Source organism: Nematolebias whitei, chromosome 10 (genome assembly GCF_014905685.2).
Source record: "Nematolebias whitei isolate Nwh7 chromosome 10, NemWhi1, whole genome shotgun sequence".
NCBI classification, from domain to species: Eukaryota; Metazoa; Chordata; class Actinopteri; order Cyprinodontiformes; family Rivulidae; genus Nematolebias; species Nematolebias whitei.
The window spans coordinates 29,831,331-29,848,934 of NC_056507.1; the positions used below are offsets into that span (position 1 = coordinate 29,831,331).

General features: G+C 39.8%; 1 protein-coding gene across 1 annotated transcript; it reads left to right on the forward strand.

Annotated features, from left to right (window-relative positions):
* The first annotated feature begins 2,958 nt into the window (after positions 1 to 2,958).
* Positions 2,959 to 17,133, forward strand: LOC119415789 (inner centromere protein). The gene is made up of 20 exons (XM_037682961.1): positions 2,959 to 2,973; positions 3,912 to 4,060; positions 4,151 to 4,258; positions 4,343 to 4,926; positions 5,025 to 5,070; positions 6,754 to 6,823; positions 6,919 to 7,054; positions 7,175 to 7,199; positions 7,366 to 7,453; positions 7,559 to 7,699; positions 12,171 to 12,280; positions 12,363 to 12,483; positions 12,567 to 12,671; positions 12,779 to 12,924; positions 14,043 to 14,163; positions 14,451 to 14,531; positions 15,928 to 15,960; positions 16,141 to 16,203; positions 16,312 to 16,456; positions 16,909 to 17,133. Exons 2-20 carry the CDS (start codon positions 3,921 to 3,923, stop codon positions 17,082 to 17,084), a joined length of 2,439 nt encoding a protein of 812 aa, XP_037538889.1. The 5' UTR covers positions 2,959 to 2,973; positions 3,912 to 3,920; the 3' UTR covers positions 17,085 to 17,133.
* The last annotated feature ends 471 nt before the right edge of the window (positions 17,134 to 17,604 follow it).

The window sequence follows — 17,604 nt, forward strand, 5'->3', positions numbered from 1 at the left end:
CAAGCACAGTGGCAACAGTGGAAAGAAAAAACTCCCTTAGTGTATGATGAAGATTCATTATTTACATTTACAAGTTGGAATCTATCAGATAAATATGATTTAAACCAATGTAGTTGTTAATCCTAACATCATATTCAAGTCCCTAGTAGAATATTATGATCAACTGTATCAAATGCAGCACTGAGGTCTAACAGGACCAGTATAGACACAAGTCCATTGTCAGAGGCCATGAGAATATCATTAGTAACTTTCACCAGTGCAGATTCAGTGCTGTGGTGAGCTCTAAACCCTGACTGAAACTCTTCAAACAGATTATTTATTTCCAGATGTTAAGCTGCATGTCAAAAACTTGACAAAGAAGCTGAAATTAAAACTGGGTTTCTTTTTCAGAAATAGATCTTGTTTAACTCTGAATGCCAGGAAATGCCTTGTAGTTGTTACTTTCCTACTAGCCATGGTGACATTACATGAACGCCCCTGCCAGCAGATGTTTGATGCTATCAATCACATCACACTAAGATTCATAACTGGTTGTAACTACCATACCCATCACTGCACTCTGTACTGTACTGGTCATCATTAACTTCATGCAGACTCTCACACTGGTACATGTTCCATCCATTACTCTTGGTCTGTTTCCTTCATATATCTCCTACATATCATGTCGTCAGTGCAGTTACAGCGTGCGCCCTCAGGCCATTATTGCCTGCATGGTTCCCTCAGTGCAAACTGAACTCAGCAACAAAGCCTTCTCTTACTCTGCTCCTGTACCCTGGAACACCTTGCAAAAGGATCTGAAGTTGATGACTTTGATCTCTTTAAGGGATTTTAAACAACTGATAAGGTCTTTAGAAAAATCAAAGTAAATGGTCTAGTTTTTAGTGTTTTTTTTTAAATAGTTTTTATTTATTTATTTTTTAAACAATATATAACAGGCAGCACGGTGAAGCAACTGGTAGAGCTGCTGCCTCTCAGCGAGCAGGTCCCCGGCTCAAATCCAGGTCCGGGGGCCTTTCTGGGTGGAGTTTGCATGTTCTCTCCATGCATGCGTGGGTTTTCTCCAGGTACTCCAGTTTCCTCCCACAGACCAAAAATGTGCATGCTAGACTGGTTGGTAACTCTAAATTGTCCCTAGGTGTGAGTGAATGGTTGTTTGTCTCATTTGTCTCTATGAATGTGGCCTGATGGACTGGAGACCTGTCCAGGGTGTCCCCCGCCCCTCGCACAGTGATTGCTGGACATGGGCACTGGCAACCCTCATGACCCAAAATGGAAGAATCGGGTAAAAGATAATGGATGGATGGATATCAAAACAACGAATAAGTGTTTTTGTATATTAGTGTATGGGGCAGATCAATGGAATGGATTAAATGATGAGCTCAAACAAAGTACAAATATAAGCCAGCTTAAAAAACAGAATAAAATGAGGTTATTGAAAAATATGTAGGATGGGTGTCTCAAAGACCAAAAACGCTATTGTTGATATTAATAATGTGTAAATAATTGTACATTCAACGATGGTGAGGTTTAAGCGTCATTTAATGTGGATTTATAAGGTTTATTTGGTGTGGGAAGACTAAAATTATTGTATATTGATGTGTATGACAGGGGCAGAAAATCATAAAATTGTTCGGCCTGCTCCTTTTCGAACAAGTTTTGTAAAATAGCTTGTCAGTTGGCATGACTGTTATTATTATTTAATTTTTCTTTTTTTTTTTTTCATTCAACCTTTATTTAGACAGGTTAATCCCATTGAGCCTTGAGGACTCATTTCCAAGAGAGACCTGATTTCAACAAAGAATGATGACAACAATGGACAACAGCAACAACAATAGACAATTATAAAAAGGCATACAGATTTCTTTTTTTTTTTATTAAAATAAGATGGCAAGAAAAGTAGCAAAAACTGCTGGATTATAAGGTAAATGTAGAAAACTAAAAACAGGAACATGTCTGCATTGGTTTTTGCCAGGAGTCCAACAGATTCTTAAAGCCAGAGGTCAAGGTCGAGAGCTTCAGATCAGATTTACTTTTTATTGTCTGTTCGAAACAAATAAGTAAATAAATAAATTTCACCTTCTTTATAAGTCACCTTGACTGTTTTGTTTACAAGTCCTGGGGACTCAGTGAGACTAACCTATATAAATAAAGGTTGAATGAATAAAAGGGAACAGAAGTTTATCTGCAATGATAATTACTCCCTTCGTCACTACCACCCCCCAGGGACAAAAAACAAAAAAAGACAAGCTTGTTATAAAATTACAATGCGATAAAGGGGTATGGAGATTCGTTTCGGTGGCAATTTCTTGCCGGGAAAACGAAACGAAATGCAGTAAACTACTGTATTTTATAATGTAGAAAAATCAAAGAATGTTGACTACAAATGAGACATTTTCTTTGGGAAATAACTTCCCCTGATGCGGACTGAACCCACGTCAAACATTCACAGCTGCACGGTTCCTTTTATATATATATTTTTTTTTTTAATCAAAAAATTGGCGTTGTTGGCATCGCTTGTCTCAACACGTCGTACTAGTCAAAATAAATACATAAATAAGCGTCGTAGACGGAACCGGATGACTGTGTCCATGCGTTGATTGGTGCGTTTGAAACTGACTCCGCCCTAAACATTTGTTGGGTGTGTTCGATTTTGTTTCTCGTGCTGTCAGTTTCCGCTCCCCGCACTTTTCAACTGTCTGCAAGGTGAATTTCGCCTCTCCGGGATAAAACGGTTTTTAAATCAAATCGCTCAAAAAGCAGTAGCGTTTGACGATTGGCTCCTGAGGACGAGGTTTGAACTATTCATTTAAACCGTTTCAGCGGGTTACTGCCAGTCGTTTCAGAAAACTATTCACATAAGAAACGAGCTATTATACGTTAGGCTTTTTTTTTTTTTGGCAAGTATGCAATTATTTTAGGAGTAGAAAATATTGAAGTAATTGTGATTTCTTTGCAGAAAATCGGATATCAAAGGTAATTATTTTCGCTTGTTAGCTCTGATGGTTAACGTTAGCGTAAGTTAACTTTCCAGGCTTTGGAGGAAGCTAAAAATAAAAGCGTTAGTTCCAGCTTTCCTCAGTTTAAAGTTTTTGTTGTGTGTTTTAAACATGTATTGTAACACTGGTTGTTTTCTGTTGTGTGTTTTGACAAATTATTTTTGATATTTTGTTATTGCTAAGCTTAGCCATCGTGCTAGCCCGTCGCTCGTTGGCCTGCTGCTTAACGTTGCTCACTTTGTTAGCTACAAGGTTGGAAAACTGCGGTGTTGGTATTTATAAATATTAAACACGACCACTGTCCAAGACATTGTTAAGAAGTAATTACTGAAAATTATATTCGAGATTGCAAATACCACTCAAAAAGCTTTTTTATTTTTTTCAAAAAGCAATGTATTTACACCACCGCAGTTAGTTTTAAAACTAAAATTGGTCACTTCCTTCATAAAATGATTCAAATATTTTAAGAGGAGCTACAATTAGCTTTTGACAATGGGAATGCACATGGAAACTATTGTAAGTTGTGTTTATTTGTCCTATGCAAGGTTAACACAAGGTTAACAGTACAATGAAATGCTTTTGTACAGTGTAAATAAACTTTTTTTTACTTTGGGTTCAAAGTTCAAATGTTCTGTTTCCTAATGGAGAAAACAGAACTTATATGTAGTGCATCTTAAAAGGAAAGAACCCAGTTATACAACTAACATGACAAAAAATGTGTATGCAAAGCTAAAACATAAATAAAACAAATGGAAAAATAAGCATAACTCAAAACAACAAATAAAGCAAGCCATAGTAGCAAAATGTAAATCAAATTTAAAGCGATGCCTTTAAAGATAAGATACCAGCTCCTCATTTTACTTGTGAAGTCTGTTTTCAGCTTGTTTTGATGATGATTTCCTCATTTTTCCTCAGGCTGCCGTCATGGCCTCAGTGTTCTCATCAGTGCACTCCCTCATGGAGATGTTTAACGGGAAAATGCAGGAGTTTATCAGTGAGATTGATAACGTTCACATCGTTTGGCTTGAAGAAATCCAGCAAGAAGCAAACCGCATGTTCTCAAGGTATGTTCGACTTGATGTTGAAGGGTTTACTGAGTATCCTTTCATTTGTTTTTCTTTTCTAACACAAATGTTTCTTTTATTTAATTTCAGAGACTTTAATACAGAACCAGAATTAATGCCAAAAACACCATCACAGAGGACGAAAAGTCGCCGGAAGCGCATATCCACAGGGCGCCAGGAGGAAAGTCAAGCAAGCAGGTTTGTTGCTTTAATAAACGCCCAAGTAAATGTCATTTAAAGCTTGTTGTCTTTACAACTTAGTAACAAGTCTTTATTTTCCAGATTATCCAAAGGAAGGCGCAGTAACCTTCGTGGCTCTGTTGTGAAACCAATAAATTTTATTGCTAAAGAGGAAGCCATCCCTGAGGCGTCGACTTCTGCAGCCAGTTGTGAGTCGAGGCCGAAACGCACAACCCGTAAAAATAAACAAACGCAGCCCGAGGTGGCAGACAGTGACGGCCAGTTGCCATGTGATAGCAGTGAAACAGAAGAAGTGCTGAAAAAAGAGCAAACGGAGGAAAATCAGAATGTTTCCGATATCAAACCAAATTGTGTTAATAGCACCTCCCAGTCTCCCCCTAAGATACCTTCACCTGAGGTAGCTGTCAGGATCTCAGCTGAGGAGCGCTTGTCTGCTGAGTTCGCCAAGGAGGCAGTGGCCTCTACAGGCCGTGCAGCTACAAAGATTGCAATAGCTGAAAAGGCTAAAAACTCAGGGCGGTGCTCGCTCAAGCTTCGTTACTCACTGGCTGGTATTCGGCACAGCATGACACAAGAAGCTGTTCGCCGTTCTTCACGCCGCTCAATGCTCAAGAAGAGGAAGACGGCTCGCAAGAGCAACTCTTCATGCACCAGCAGTGTCACTGGTAAGATATTAAATGTTTGGTTACTTTATGAAGAAGTGTAAATTTTCATTCTTGTATCTTATACTTCTATCTCATTTTTTGGTTCCATTTTTGTATAGCTGAGGACTCTTCCATGGATACTGTAGATGAGGAGGATGGAAAAGTGTGAGTAGAACTATTTTGCTTTCATATGGTGTATTGTTGTCTTGTTGTCAAATTTATCTATATATAACATGTTTAAAACCACTTCATCACAATGTTTTCTAGATCAACTAAAAAAAATCAAACGTGCAAACTTGTCACTTTTTAGTGAAAATCGCAGATTTCAAACAAAATATGTCATTTTATGTGAATCATCTAGATCCGGAGAGCTACGTCTGTAGCATCTTAGCTAGCACGTCTGTATTGCACACTGCTATCTTAGTGCTACGTCAACGTTTGAACAATGTAGCTGTCTGCCACATATTCCAAGATTTTGCCCTAAGATTTGAAGAGTCCATCTGATGGTGTTATGGAGAATACCTTGAAGGAGAAATATCACGTTAGTGAGAAAGAACTCAAGCTACACAAGTAGCACAACTCGTGTTCCAGCAGGTGAACGGAGTCAAACCCTGACTCCGTTCGTTGAAACCGTTCGGTTTGACTCCCATCACCCTCTGGAGCACAAGTTAGGAGTCATCAGGACTCTGTACCACAGAGCAGACAGCGTCCCCACTAACTCAGGAGCCAGGCAGAAGGAGAAATCCCACACAAGACAGGCTCTAGAGCAATGTGGATATCCTAACTGGGCCTTCCTGAAAGCAGAGAAGAAACCCAAACAGGACTCCAGTCAGCCATCAGGTGAAAAGGAGGAACCCAGACCCAGACCAGTGGTCATTCCATATGTTGAGGGAGTATCAGAGAAACTGAGACGTTTATTTTCTAAACATAACGTCCCAGTGGCTTTTAAACCCCAAAATACATTACGGCAAAGACTGGTTCATCCCAAAGATCCAGTCCCCGGCACAAACAGAGTAATGTTGTGTATGTTGTTCAGTGTCAGGAGGGTGATCAGTCTTACATCGGGGAAACTGAACAGCCACTGGCCAAAAGGATGGACCAGCACAGAAGAGTAGCATCATCAGGCCAGGACTCAGCGGTCTACACGCATCTGCAGGTCAAAGGTCACTCTTTCAGGGATGAAGGTGTTCACATCCTGGATAGAAACGATGGTTTGAGAGAGGAGTAAAGGGAAGCCATCTTTGTGAAGAGAAACAGTCCATCTTTAATAGGGGCGTTCTCCGTGTTCAACTTCCACTCTTACAATGCTGTTGTTGTTAGCATCACTCAGCCCTCTGTGAATAGCAAGCAGCCATCAGGGCACTGATGATCAGTTGTTGGGCTGATGGTCCTTCTTTTGCATGTGAACAGCTATTTCTGGCTGTCAGCAGCAGACTGATTCCACCATGACAAGGAGCTGACAGAGTTTTCTTTCAGGGTTTCAGACTGAAGTCTTTTGGATAAAAGACTAAACATTTGAACAAAGAAGAATCTGTCCAGATGACCTGACTTAACCTTGTTAGATTTTTCTACCTGGATTATTGAGCATGCATCAGGACAACTGAGGCCAAAGTTGCAAATTTCTGGTCACCTTTATGCTTTCATTTAAGAGAAACTGGAAAGTAGACAGTCCTTTTTTATATATATATATATATACCGTAATTTTAGTTTGTTTTGTTTTTTTTGGCTGTGTGAATGTTTTGACATAGGTTACATCCAGTCATTCAAGTTTTAAAAGTTAGCAATAATATTTTAATACCCAAAAAAAAACATTTTCACATTTATTTGTTTATGTATTTCCTACCATAGCATACCTGAGGTTTCACCTGCAGACCTGGTGGATAACAGCCCTCCTAAAACATCAAAGGAAAATTCACAGGTACAGCTTTTTTATTGCAATTGAACTATTTATTTGAGGTTATTTGTTTAGTTATTAATATATATTCTTTTTTTATTTTTATTTTTTATTCAAAGATGCTTCAAACAAATCAGCATGCTGTTCCATATTTTGAACGCATCACTCGCTCTGTGGCTGCCAACTCTCCCAAACTGGCCCCCCCTTCATTGTTTAGCCCTGAGCTAAAAGTGAGCACTCCAGTTAAATCGGCAGGTATGGAAAGCTTTATTCATCTTTCTTTTGTTTTCACCCAGTATTTCTTGGTCCTTTTCTTTGAATCCAAATGTAACTTCTGTGAGCTAATTACATATTTGCTTTTGTCTTTGGTCGTAGCTGAGAAACGGCAAACTGTCCGAAGGTCTGTGCCCTCCTTTTTTAAATGTTTTTACATATTTCCTATCGCTCAGACATTTAGGGGTTGGTTGTTCTGGCAAAGAAAGAAGAGACATATGGGTATTTTATTTTCAGTGTAGAATGGTTTATTGGTGCGTCTTTTAACCGTACGGGTGTTCTTCTGTTTTCAGGTCAAGCCGCAGTACTAAACGTAAAGCACCAGATACTGTAGAAAACAGTCCTTCAAAGCGGTTCTCACCCCCCAAGAAAAGTCAAAGTGTAAGATGGAGAGTAGAACTTTGCTTCTGGTGCAGATTACTGAAATATTTAAGTAGTTTTCTCATTAAAGAAATGTTTGAAGCTTTTTTAATTTTTATTTCATAGACGATCAAGCCCAACATGAGATCTTTCCTTCACACTGTGCAAAAGAATCAGATGCTCATGATGACTCCAAACTCCTCTGGCCGAGCCGGTGTCATTAGGTCTTTCATCAAACACACCACTCCTGTGAAAGTTGATCATAAAGTAAGTTACACACTTGTTAAAAAAAAAAAAAGAGCAGTGTGTTCCACTTTCATTATTAGACCTTATTAAAAATGTATCGCTTTCCTAAAAAACAGATGTGTGTTAAGAGATACACAGATGATAGTTGAGATCCACTTAGACGTTTTAAGACTGTTTTTAAATGTAATTTTTGATTTCACTTTAAAACTCTTCTTTTTTTATTGTCTGAGGCAGTTTTGTTTTGAGTTTAAGCAAGTCACTCAAAATACACTGTACAGTAGTCCCTCGTTACTTCGCGGTTCGATTTGCTGACTCGCTCGTTCACAATTTTTCAAAGTAAGATTGGACATGACACACAGTTGGCTGATTGATGGATGAACCGCAAGATCGGCCTGGATTTTTTTAATTTAAAATAAATAATTTTTAATTATTCAGCACCTGTGCACAGCCCACATGTGCAGGGAGAAGCTCCGTCTTGCTGCATGTCGATCTCCGCTCTGCAGCGAAGAAGTCGGCGTGACCGAGCGCTGGTAGAGAGCAGAGGTCATGACATGCTGTGCTCTTTTAGAGTTTAATATTACAAGTGTCGGAAGGGTTTAAAACGCCTTTAAAAAAAAAGAAGCAAACACACACACTAAAATAAACTACTTGTACTACTATTCCTACTTTGCGGTTTTCCACTTATCGCGGGTGGACTGAGAACGGGAACCTCCGTGATAAACAAGGGACTACTGTGTGTATAACCATATTTTTATAAGTTGTTCTGTAATTTGTTTTCAGCTAGGTGTCATTAGTACAAACCATTTGTTCAGTACATGTAATCATGAATTGCTAAATTTACAATTCAAACTGAAAATAAGGGTGGATGTGAAACTGTCAACTAGTTCTTCAAACCCGAATCAGCCAAAGTTATAATATGCACATTAGTACTGTACAGCAATCTGAACTGACATGGAAAACTGCAGTTCGTGCACCTCTACAGTAGTTATCAAATTTAGCAAATCTTTTTTTCTCCCCTATCTTTAGTTCAACAATGGCATAGTGGTGAGTGTAATGTTGATGCTCTGGATGTTTGTAGGATTTTTCTGGTGTTTCTCAACCTCATTTTTTGACTGGACTAAACGTCACTTGTCACAAAGGAAGCCCCTTTCCCACTGCCACATGTCAGAGATAGAAAACTCTGTAAGACTGTTCAGTAAAAGTTGAAGAAACAGCTTGAAGAAGTGTTAATAAGTTGAAACCTAAATTTACAGATTTACATCATAAACGGGAAGTAAATTACCCATCCATCTATTTCACTTGTTCTGGGGGCAGCAGCTTGATCAAGGAGGCCCAGTCATCTTTCCACAGCCACCTCTTCCAGCTTTGCTGGGAGGATTCCCCGGCCAACCGAGAGACAGACTTGGGTGAATCGTGAGTGGAAACTGTCTGCAGACGGTTGACACTTCATACTCGAGTGTCCCCCCTGAGCGGCTGCAGTCAGCTCCGTAGGCAAGGGGCGTTTACCTTTGGGACAAATTGAGTTTGCCGATTGGTCATTTGCTGACACGCCTACTGGATTGACAGGTGGCAACAAAAAAAAAGCTGGCAGCAATCGGCAGCGGTGTTCTGTTTTTATATGTTAATAAAAAGTTGTTTAAACAAAACGGAGAGCGCTGGTCCTGCAGCCCACACCAGCACACCAGGAAATCTCCAGACCCTCCTGCAGCCACACCGGACCTGATTTTAATTCTCTCGTGACAAATTCTTTAATTTTTCACAATTTCAGTCATGGCATCAACGGACAAGGAGGAAGATATCGCTTGCCTCTTGAAAAAAACAAAAGAAAAGACCATTAAACCAGACCATGGATGAAGAAGGGGACTTTAATACATTGGTGTCGCATACAAAACAGTCATTCACCGGGCAGTTTATTGTGTGACAGTGAGTACATGGACTGAGGTCCGCTCGAGTATGTGGGAACCTATAGTCTCCAGCATGTCTTGGGTCTTCTCCGGGGTTTCCTCCCAGTCGGACATGCCTGGGAAAACCTCCCTAGGGAGGCACCCAGGAGCATTCTTACCAGATGCCCGAACCACCTCAACTGGCTCCTCTCAATGTGGAGGAGCAGTGGCTCTACTCGGTCTCTCACAAATACCCGGTAACTGAATTTCTCATCTCTAAGGGAGAGTCCAGCTATCCTATTTAGAAAACTCATTTTGACTTCCAGTATCTACAGTCTTCTTTCTTTCTGTCACTATCCAGTGTTTGTGGCCATAGGTGAGGGTTGGTAAACGGTGAGCTTCGCCTTACAGCTCTGCTCCCTCTTCACCACAATGGACTGGTACAGAGGACACAATACTGCAGTGCAGACTGCACCAATTTGTCTGGCAATCTCCTGCTCCATTCTTTTCTCACTTGTGAATAAAACCCCAAGATTCTTGAACTCCACAGCTCCCAACCCGGAGAGGTCAATTCGCCTTTTTCCGACTGACGATCGTGGCCTCAGATTTGAGGCCGCTTCACACTGTTGCGACCCGCTCTGAGAGCTGGAGATCACAGCATGATGACACTAACAGGACCACACTATCTGCGAGTAGTAGGGTTGGGATCTTCAGGACACTAAACTGAACTTCCTCCGCCCCTTGGCTACACCGAAAAATTATCCTAATAAAAGTTATGAGCAGAATCTGTGACAATGGGCATCTCTAGTGGAGTCCAATTCCCACTCTGAAGGGTTCTGAGATACTGCCAGCGATTTGAAACAAACTTTCCCACCACTTGCATAAGGACTAAATGACCTGTAGCATAAAACCAATCCCAGTCACATACTCCTGAGCACTCTGCAGTGTACCTCGAGGAACGCTGTCGAATTCTCAAGTCCACAAAACTCAGGTAGATTGGTTGGGCAAACTCTCATGTCCTCTCGAGGGTCCTAGTAAAGGTAAAGAGATGGTCCCGTTTTCCATGGCCACTGGATCAGCACCAGACTTTGTCTCAGGTGGAGGAATTAAAGCATCAGGGTGCCTTGTTCTTGAGTATGAGGCAGCGGGAGATAGATCAATGAAATGGAGCCTCGTCCTCAGTAATGAGAGCATTGCTTCGGTCTGTCATGGTGAAGAAATGGCTGTGTTGAAAGGCAAAGTTTTTGATTTACCAGTGTGTCTTCGTTACACTCCTCACCTTTAGTCGTGACGTTTGAATCATGACAGAACAAACAAGATACCGGAGACGAGCTGTCTCAATAGGCTTCCTTCACAGGCTGGCCGGGCTCACCCTACCCAGGGCAACCTCTCTCCTCCACCGCCCACCCCCCCCCCCCAGCAGCAGCATACCTCCTAGGATCATTCAGGCACCCAAACTCCTCTGCAATGATAAGTTAGTGATTCAGCAGGGGGTAGACTATCCATTAAAAAGTAAAACCATTATGAGTGTTGGTCCATGTGTGGAAGGGGCTGCTTTAGGCTTGTTTGGTCCACAACACGTCTTTTGTTTTTAAGATTCATCAAATCACAGCTTTACTAATGTCTCTGTTTGACTTACAGCATTATTTATCAAAAGTAAAAATACTTTAACCATAAACTTTAGCTCAATTGATAGGGTAATCAAATTCACTCACTCCGGGTGTAAAGTTTTATTTATTTTTACCTTGAAATTTGTTTGAAGTCCATTTCCAGTAAAATTCAAGTTTTAAAATTGTTCACCTGATTATAAATTGATTTGAGCTTATAGCTACTGTATATTTGTTTAAAAAGTATTTATCTAACCCAAAAGTAAAACTTTGGAGAATTCAGTTCTTCCTTACAGCAGTGTCCTGGCTTTCTACCTATAACTAAGAAAAAAATGATTAAATTTATTTTAGTCAAATTAAGTTATAAATGTTATTAAGAGGAAAAGACAAAAATCAGTAATAATGATAATTGTGCCATAATCATTAATTGCTGGAGGTGGACTTCAAGCAATTTCATCTCTTGGTATTCGGACACTGATATGGTGCTGCACTGTGTGATCGTGGCTTTGTGTCGATTTCTTTAAATCTGTTTATTTTGTAAATGTATAGATGTATAGGAAAATGGTAGATGAGTTTGCTAACATCTAACTTGTTATCAGACAGAAACAATAATTTAATATTTTTGTATATTTGATGTAAACTAAGTTTATTCCAAAAACAAAAAAATAGATGTATTTATTTATTTTATTTGCGAGAAATAATCTTGTTAAATTTATTATGTAGCTATCCTCCACTGAAATCCATCAGCAGGTAACATGACGACAAGTTAATTTAAGGATTTTTAGTATTATAATTTTTTTTTTATCTGATTTCTTTAGTTTGCCCCCCCCCCCCCCCCATGGTTTTTTCTTCACTGATGCAGTTTGAAATATTCTAGTATTTGTCACATTGTGTCCTGCTTTGTTTTCAGAATAAAAAGTGTGTATGTATGTATGTATATATATATATATATATATATATATATATAAATTAACTCCTATTCCCTCGTTTTCTGTTTTTTAGACAAAAGAGCGTCACAAGTTGGAAGCGCTCAAGAAGAAGCAGGAGCAAGAAGAAGAAAGGATGAGGAAGATGGAGGAAGAGAAGAAACGCAAACAAGAAGAACTTAAGAGGTTAAATAACCCTGTACTCCTTTCAGTTGATTAATTTTGAGCAATTTTTTTTTTTTATTCACTTTGAAAATGTGTATTTCAGGAAGAGAGATGAGAGGATAAGAAGGGTGTTTGAGGCCAAAGTTAAAGAAGAGCAGAGGGAGGTAGAAAAGAAAAAAAAGATTGAGCAAAAGATGGCTCAGATTGATGAGAAAAATGAAAAGGTATCTTTCTATTTTTCATAGCTATGAAATTAAATCCACCCTTACATTGTTTGGGTTTAATCTTTGATTTTGTCTGTACACAGCGTCTAGCAGAGGAGAAGAAGAAGTTGGCCTTGAAGCGGCAGGAGGAGCTGGAGCAGAAGAGGAAGCTGGAAGAGGAGGCCAAAAAGAAGAAAATTCAGCAAGCTGTAAGACATCTTTTATTTCATGTGCTGGTTTGTTTGCCCTGTGACAGAAGATGAGGATCATTTACTTTTGGAATTGCTCTCTTATGTTTGTTTGTTTTTACCTTCAGGAGGAAGAGAAGCGACAGCAGGAGCTGGCAGCTAAGAAGAAAGCGGAGGAGGAGGAACAAGCTCGCAAAGAGCTGGAGCTAAAGATGGAGCAAGAGCGTGAGAGGGAGCGAAAGCTGGAGCAAGAACGACAAGATGCTGCTGAAAGGTCTCAGTAGAAATATAACTAATCACCACAATGAGCTCATATCTCTGCTAAAATGTTCTCACGTCTGCTTAATCTAATGAGATGAACAGTGATGAGGTTTTTCACCTCAATTACTGTATTTTTCAGCCGATAAGTCGTTTTTTTGCATAATTTACATTTCCTGCGACTTAGATATACTATACGTTACTTGTATATGTTGAAGCAACGTATTTATGGATTTTCCCCATATTTATAAACTAATTATTGTTTGAGATATGACCGTTTTCATTCATTGACTGAAAATATCGAACACTACCATTTTCACCCGCTAGGTGGTACTCGAGGTGTATGGCATGTCATTGTATCATGTAATAGGTACAAGTGGCTATTAATGAAGCAATTGGCTTGCCATATACTGCCACTGTCATCTGTCTGGAGCAACTGTCAAATCAGCTTCATTTCACTGCGCCGCCCTGGAGAAATGCAGCTGATTTGACTGTTAGTCATTTATTAAGTAAAAGTTTGACTGAGACGCACCTTTGCTGTAAAGTCGAGCAAACAAATAATTGTTTTATGTGGTTATTTTGTTAAAATTTCGAAGAAATGGACATCGTGTCGCCCTCTGCGCGTTCATGTTTCTGCGAATTGGGTTTTGAAATGCAGCTGATTTGACCATCAAAGTTCCTTTATTTAAGGAAAAGTTATACAGGGACACATCTTTGCTATAATATCAAGAAAACAAATAATTGTTTTTAAGTGTTAAAATCTTGTTAAATTCTGTTAGTCCTCCCGTGCACACTCCCACGGCCGCCGTTTGGCAGCCAGTCGAGTTTTAGCACAACACCAGTCCACATTTCCAGGTTGTCAGTGGTGACGTGTAATAAACGCGATGCATCAGTGGTGACTCATAATAGATGCAACATATTTCTGGATTTTTCCACTTTACTAGACATATTTGAATTGATGCAACTTATAGGGCGGTGCGATGTGTACGGTGGAAATTATGGTATATTGGTTTTATATTAAAATTGCCACACCATCTATTTTTAGTGGTCTATTTTAAAGGATGGTCTTTATTATGTTTTCAGCCAAATGAATGAAACCAAGTTGCTGTTTCTTTGTTGTTATTTTTTATATAGGGAGAGGCTGAAAAAGGAGAAGGCTCTTGCTTTACAACGTGAACTAGAAAAGGCAGCAAGAGAGAAAGAAATGAGGGACTTGGAGGAAAAAAGAAAGGCGCTTGAGGAAAAAAGAAAACTGGTAAGAAATTCAATATTTGAAACTAAGATGCTTTTACAAGTGATTTGTCATGTTTTTACTTCAACAATAAAATAACGTTTATGGTGTCATGAAACGCATACAATTGGTAACATGTCACATCATCTTAATACTGGCGCAATGAAGGAAAATTTGCATATCTTTAAAACGGCTTTGTACATATCTGCCTAACACAAGGGGATCCTCAGCAGCTCAGAATTTGTCACTACAACTGCTTAGCTCTCTGGGTGTTTGTGCTGGTTTTTAAAATGTTTGTTTGTTTGTACCAGGAGGAGCAGCAGAGGCTGGCTGCTAAAGAGCAGGCTCTTAAAGAGAGAGAAGAGAAGCAGAAAGAAGCTGAAACTAAACTGGTGAGTTACCAGAGAGAAAAATGAATCGTCTGAAGAGCATCAGCGTGGTTAAAGTTAAGCTGCCTTAAAAGTAATTCATTCACTGTTTTAAGGTTCACCATGGACATTAAAAAACATTAATGTTTAAAATAAACTAAAAACAGTTGCATTTCCTGTAAAAATGCAGTGTGAATGCTGATTGTTGAATGAATCTGTAACATAAAGCAGTCGAGATAGTGTAGCGCTATGGCAGGTGACTTGAGACCAGATAGTCGCAGGCTCAACTCCCTGCCATGCCCACATGTTGTGGTGCTCTTGAGCAAGACGCCTAATCCCAAATGGCTCCCTGGGCACCTATAGCTGCCCACTGCTCCTCCTGGGCGTACCTCACGTGTGATGGGTTATATGCAGAGAACTAATTTGGTCATGGTCATTGTATGTGAACATACAATGATGACAACACATGGCAAAAGAAATAAATACCGGTAAGTAAAACAATATTCTTCTACATGTGCAGTAAACCTGCAGATATAGAAGTAAAAAGCTTTTTGGCACTAAAAACCCTGAGCATGAAGTTGCCCGCACCAAAACACTAGTCCTGCTTTGTAGTAGGGGTTGCACAACTTCATGTTTTCATGATAAAAGTCAACGTCGGCTAGCCGCTGTGACGTCATAGGAACTCAAGACGTCATAGTACCTATTTTCACAGAAATAACGTCACTTATGCAGATTAGGATAACCAAAAAAAAGAACAATAAAACACGGGGGGGCGTATATTTATGCTCCTACCATTTGTCATAGGAGGCATCAGGAGGTAACTGACGGTTGACTGGAGCGTGCAGGTTGTACTGGAGATGGCTTTTCAAAAGACTGTGTATCGAGGTCGTACTTTTGTTGTACTTCGGCACAGCTTTGCAGATTTTGCATGATCCAGTAGTTGAACCAGAAGAGTCATCTTTAGTGAAATACACTGTTGATGGATTTCTGCCTGTTTGCCAAGACTTGGTCTGCTCTTCGCCTTCCGTCTGCTTGGAAGAATCTGTTTTGTAGCCATCAGTCACTGGCTGCGACTAGTCGACGTGAAATTTAAAAACTCGCCAGATGTCCTACAATCGACTAGCTGATTCTACCGCTACTTTGTAGTACTGGCCCCTGGCAAGGAGCTGGTTATATTTTGTCCTGATGTGTAAATCCTTACATCTTAAAAGGTTGGGGGGGGGGGGGGGTTTGTCGTTGTTCTTTTGTTCCTCCCCCACCATGACTGTACAGAGTAGGTTTGGTTAGCATCTACCAAATATGAATCCCTAGGCCATAGATATACAAATATTTTGACTTGAATTTGTCTTGTTGCTGCACTTTTGGATGTCGTCCTCTAAATTAAACTTTCTTTCTTTTCTTTCTCTCAATTTGAATGAAGACTTCAAACTTAAATGCAACTTTTAACGTGGAGGTAAGTATCAATTTCAGCTGTGCACACTTTCTTGTCACTACCATGTTAACACACCTGCACACTAGACCAAAGGTTTTACCTCTTTCAAATATTATATTAAAATATCTAAGTGTTCATGCATAACGAGTTTCGGATGATTTAATGTATTCTATTCCTGTTTTGTTTTTTTTTTCCTCCCAGAACTCTGTATTGAGCACACCTGTAGGAAAAGGTGGTGGTCTAAATGTCACTGTGGATTTGAAGGTTTGTTTCCATCGATTACTTACGGCACACATCAGGTTTTGTCTAAAAAACAAGTTAAATGACTCCAGTACTTTGTCACTGTTCAACTTCATAATGTGTTCCCCGCAGCCACACTCACCACAGTACGCCATCACTCCGAACGGTGTAATCAAAACCTCCAAGGACTTGGATGATTACGGAATGGACCAAAACAGTGACGACTCTACAGATGATGAGTCGGCCCCGAGGAAGCCGATCCCATCCTGGGCAGAAGGTGTGTGTGGGTGTGACCAGTTGTTTAGGTGCACATGTCTGGTGTTGTGGACATTTTCATCCATCCATCCATTTTCTTTACCCGTTTATTCCATTTTGGGTCACGGGGGTCGCTGGTGCCCATGTCCAGCAATCACTGTGCGAGGGGCGGGGTACACCCTGGACGGGTCGCAAGTCCATCACAGGGCCACATAGAGACAAACGAGACAAACAACCATTCACTCTCTCACTCACACCTAGGGACAATTTAGAGTTACCAATCAGCCTCACGTGCATGTTTTTGGTCTGTGGGAGGAAACCGGAGTGTGGACATTTTCCTTGTCTTTAATTTTTGTCGTCATGCTCATCGGTCTGTCATTGTTGTGACATTTTTCTGCTTCTTCAGCATCAATGTGAAAGTTACCTTCAGTAGCTGTAAACCATTAACAAACCATTATGTGTTTGCTCTTTCAGGTCCAAAGCTGAAGCAGATCCTTGTCAAGCAGTACTTCAATCCTCCAAATTTGTACTCTTGTTTGGGAGATATAGAACCACTAAGACTGGAGAAAATTTTTTATAAAAGCAAACCTCGATATTTCAAACGCACCAGCTCTGCTGTGTGGCACTCGCCTCCATCTGGAGCAAAGTAATGTTTTTATATAGATGCTGGCTGATTCTGTTTTATAATGATTCTGTTTTATACTCAAATAAACTTCAATTTGTTTTTTGGTTTTTTTGGATGCTTGTTTTGGTTTTATTTTGAAAAGTGAAATCAATATGTAGTCTCATTTTGTATTGATAGCAGGACAAAAAAAAACAGTATGCACAACAACACTGGTAATGTTTGTATGTGTTTTGTACTTTTATGTCTTCTATGTTAAAAGTAGAGTTAAGCTGCTGAGTTGAGGTGTCATCTTGTGAACAGATCTACATGCAGTCTGAGACTTATTGTGAAAGCTGAGCTCTATATTGGATACTCTTATTGTGAAGGACATAAGTTCTGTGAGTTCCTGTTGTGTCTGTGCTCAGTCATGGTGGGGGGTGAAACCAACTGCACATCTGATGTGTTTTGTCTGTTTTCATATTTTAAATGTAAAAGGTGCTTGTTAGGAAGATGGAATTAATAAAGTTTTAATTTGTGGCACATCTGTAGACATTTATTTTCTCTCG

What these genes read in the sequence shown, in the direction of transcription:
- LOC119415789 (XM_037682961.1), top strand. Translation starts at nt 3,921, where the DNA reads ATGGCCTCAGTGTTCTCATCAGTGCACTCCCTCATGGAGATGTTTAAC. An exon ending in GCAAACCGCATGTTCTCAAG is followed by an intron (nt 4,061 to 4,150) that starts GTATGTTCGACT and finishes ATTTAATTTCAG; the next exon opens with AGACTTTAATACAGAACCAG. An exon ending in AAACGGCAAACTGTCCGAAG is followed by an intron (nt 7,200 to 7,365) that starts GTCTGTGCCCTC and finishes TTCTGTTTTCAG; the next exon opens with GTCAAGCCGCAGTACTAAAC.